Source organism: Sinocyclocheilus grahami, unplaced genomic scaffold (assembly GCF_001515645.1).
Source record: "Sinocyclocheilus grahami isolate Dianchi unplaced genomic scaffold, SAMN03320097.WGS_v1.1 scaffold12537.1, whole genome shotgun sequence".
NCBI classification, from domain to species: domain Eukaryota; kingdom Metazoa; phylum Chordata; class Actinopteri; order Cypriniformes; family Cyprinidae; genus Sinocyclocheilus; species Sinocyclocheilus grahami.
The window spans coordinates 1-4025 of NW_015514471.1; the positions used below are offsets into that span (position 1 = coordinate 1).

General features: G+C 35.7%; 1 protein-coding gene across 1 annotated transcript; it reads right to left on the reverse strand.

Annotated features, from left to right (window-relative positions):
• Positions 1-568: 568 nt before the first annotated feature.
• LOC107578884 (apolipophorins-like) lies at positions 569-4018 on the reverse strand (the record flags this gene model as incomplete). The annotated part of the gene is made up of 6 exons (XM_016264787.1): positions 569-710; positions 965-1084; positions 1981-2090; positions 2960-3122; positions 3227-3429; positions 3834-4018. Coding segments are annotated over 6 exons (923 nt in total), but the record flags the coding sequence as incomplete, so codon positions are not given.
• Positions 4019-4025: the final 7 nt, after the last annotated feature.

Here is a 4025-nt window from a genome sequence, read left to right on the forward strand (position 1 = left end):
AGGTTCACATTTGCAAACATTATTGTATATAATAATAATAATAATAATGTATTATGTGGTAATGTATTATTCAATATGACTGAGTTCAAACACAGTGTGAATGAAAAGTGAACTTAGTGGACCAAAATGATCCAGATATAATCCAGTTTTTGTATTGTTTTTCATTCAGTTCAGTTTTGGGTCAGCCCTTTTCATCAGAGTTTGTCTCTTTCATAGAGGATTAAAGTGTGAAGAGTAACTACTGATAAACAAAAGGATGTGGGAAAAATATTACATTACTTGATCATTCACAAAATCATTTTTGCGTATTCTGTTTAACATGAGACCTGCTATTTCACTGTGATTTTTATTTCTTTTTAAATATCCAGGCAATATGCGATGTTAAATGCTTGCCTTGTTGCTGATCAAATTAAAACCACAATATTTGACAGGCTAATCGCAACATTACAGGCTAAAACATTTTTTTATTTATTTCATTTTTTAGTTTTTTTTACCAAACTGTGCAGTCCTAGTGGTGATCTATTTAAAATATGGTTATTGATTTCACTGCATTTGCAGAAATACTGACCGCACTGCACTGGCAGCTCCAGTGGAACGTAGTTTCTATGGCATTGATGGATATAGGCAGAGGCCAATGTGCAAAAGGATGGTCTGGAAACATCTGCGCGCTCATCACATACACACTTCATCATGAACTGCGCAGGGTCCACCTTAAAAAAAAGACAGAAAATGCTTCATCCGAAAAAACGAATGCTTATAAACGCAAAGTAAAAATAAAAATAAGAATTCTTCATCTGAAGTTCATTGTGTTGTTTACTATTGCATTCTTTCATTCTCCTTTTTTCCCCCCCCAAGGAGTGGATGTCTTTTTGATCAATCTAATCAAAGAGATCTTTATATACACACTGGCTTGTAATAGTTAGCACATGTCGCTGAGTGAGAGGAAACCGAGTACAGTAGTTACCACTCTGAAACAGGGGCTCAGAGGAGAATTTGTGGAGGAGAACAGAAATGTGCACGACAGGGAGTCAGCAGTGCCATTCTGACAGACTTCAGCTTTCCTGCTGACACATTCTGAATCCACCTACAGTAAACAGCATGAAAATATTACATTAGATCCACACAGTCCTTGCAATGGAACCGTCTTTATTTATTCAATCGCATTACATTCTTCTCTCTCACAGAACACAAAAAGAGATGTTTTGATGAATGTTGACACTATTCTTTTTGTCCTTTTTGGAACTCAGCACTGGTCACTATACAGTATGCTTTAAATAATGGAAAAGAGCAGTGTGAACATTCTTCAGTTTCACATTTTTGTTCAATGGAAGAAAGGAAGTTTGATTCTGAAAACAATCAGGTTCCGATGACATGAGTTGACTGGCTCATTCCTAAAGTTTGGTAGATTTTGGACTGAACAGATTTGTTGAAAAAGAAATTGTAAAAAAATCAATTATTATTTTGGTCTCATCAGATGGAGAAAAATGTCTGTATATCAGAAAAACACACTTTGGGCAAGCTCAGGCTACTATAATACTTTTTTTAAAATATATTTTAAATGTTTCATATGTGATCTAGGAAATTTGTCCACCCTGTTACATGGCATTGTTTCCCTTCAAGAAAAGTCACGTGATTAAGGGGACATGCTCAAAAATTTAAAGGGTAAGTAGCACTAAAGTAGCAGGGTCGACTGTAGTTTGAGAGACAAAGTAATTAAAAAAATTTGGTGGCATGAAAGTTGATTAATATTTTTATGTAAAATATGCATTATTGTTTCATGGGGACATAAAATCCACCAAACTGTAGGAATGGCCTAACTATAGCTTTAAGTCTTTATACATTCTGTTTTATGATACATTATTACATGAAAAAAAGCATGCACAGTGCATGCAAAATAATAGAAACAGTGCTGTGGTTTGTGCCCGGCTGTGGTATCATATGCTGAACAGGTGTGCATTTCTCACAGGTTTCTCTCACTACCTGCCAGCTGTGAGTAAACTGAAGCACACTGTGTGTGTGAGAGCCATCTGGCAGAGGAAGCTCGTTAGCTGCCTCATTATCATTGGTTCCTAAAAGACCAGTGGACACACCTGAAAAACAGTGTATTAAAATAAACCATGTTAAACCATGACGCATTTTAGAATGATTCACCTCAGAGAGTTGAACTTTTTGTAGGCAGCAGTGGTTTTAAACGTCATTAAATCCATTAACTCATCACGTTACATCATAGTGACACTTTTTCAGAGACCTTGCGTCAAAATAATTTTTCATTTTTTAAAAAAAGTTCTAGTTCTAGGTCTTGAACTAAACCTGCCAGCTCAGAGATGAATCATAACATTACAGCATCTGATTCAAAGCAAAACATTTTTTTGAGAAACGGGAAAAAAGTCTATGCATTTTGTCTTTTATGAAGGAGTTAGCTATTTAAACCATGAAGCTTTGCAAATGATGTACTTGAATCAGTAACAACATAAGACATATTCAAAAGTTATTATAATATACTATATATTCATATACTACAGTATATTACAATGCACTATACTGTTCAAAAATTTGGGGTCACCATGATTTTTGTTCATTTTTATATAGAAATAATACTTTTATTCAGCAAGGATGCATTAAATTGATCAATAATTACTGTAGATTTACATTTACAAAAGATTTTTTGCTTTAAATAAACACTTATTTCTAACTTTGTTCATTGAATACTTTGCAATCATTAACATTAAAATAGTTAACAGTTATTTTAAATTGTAGTATGTTGTAATAAATTGTACATTTGGCAATATTACTGTTTTTACTGTATTTTTGATCAAATAAATGCATCCTTGGTGAGCATAAGAGACTTTCAAAAACATGAAAAATCCTTACATACTGTATACGTACTACCATTTAAATGATAGGCAACATTTTATTGCGAAAAATAAAGTAATGAAGTAAACAAAGCTAATGAACTTACCATGAAGCCATCCATCTAGGATCACACTACAAACGTCTAGATGAGGGTCACATGATACCTGAAGTCCTCTCTCATTGGACACCTCAATTAAATTCACATCCTTTCTGATAGCCACTTCACGGTTAGTGTATGGAATATGTGCAACGTGGCAATTAACCTCCACCTAAAATCAACATTTTTTGTATTACTCCATTTAATCACATCATGTGAAGTTTCTAAATCAGCTATGAAACCAATATTAGACATCATAATAACAGGTACATGCACCTCTCCATTTGGGTGAATTGCAATCTTTGTGTTTTGCATTTGCACCACAAGCGAGCGACGTTTGAACCTGTCGGATTTGAGCGCAATGCTGAAGGTGTGCTGGATGACATCGGCTGCTAGGAGGAAGTCACAGGAAGCTGGGAGTTTGAACAGATGTCCATCGAATGACACCAAATAGACGTCTGCCACTAGAAATGCCTGATCTGGACAGAGGAAATAAAGTACAAACACAGATGTGAGTACATGGACATATGGAGAATAATTACCATTTGTTTCCCATGAAATGTTGTCATCATTTACTCATGTTTCAAACCTCTATGAATTTCTTTCTTCTGCTGAACACAGAAGAACATTGGGGTACAAATAACACTAGTCCCCACTGACTTTCATTATAGACAAAAAAATAAATAAATATTTTGTCATACAAGTTTGAAAGGATATGGGGGTGAGTAAAAGATGGCTGAACTTTACATTTTCTGTCTTATGAATAGTAGGAAAATCTCAGGGGTCTACATTAACTCAATTAGTGGTCAAGAGCTGGAAAACATGTGTTAGACATGAAGGCACACGAGGCACCCTGAAGACTCTGAAACACCCAATAACTCACAGTTAACGGGACTGTCCATTATCTTCCTCTTCAGCCGGTAGAGTTCTGCTGTAGGACTCACAGAATTCAAGGCCAGTAGAGGCTTCATGACAAACTCCTCCAGAAGAACTTCAGTTACACCTGCCTCCTCCACCTTCAGCCAGGGGGCCACAGGAAGTGGCACCCTAAAGATCACCTCACCCTCACTGAAGT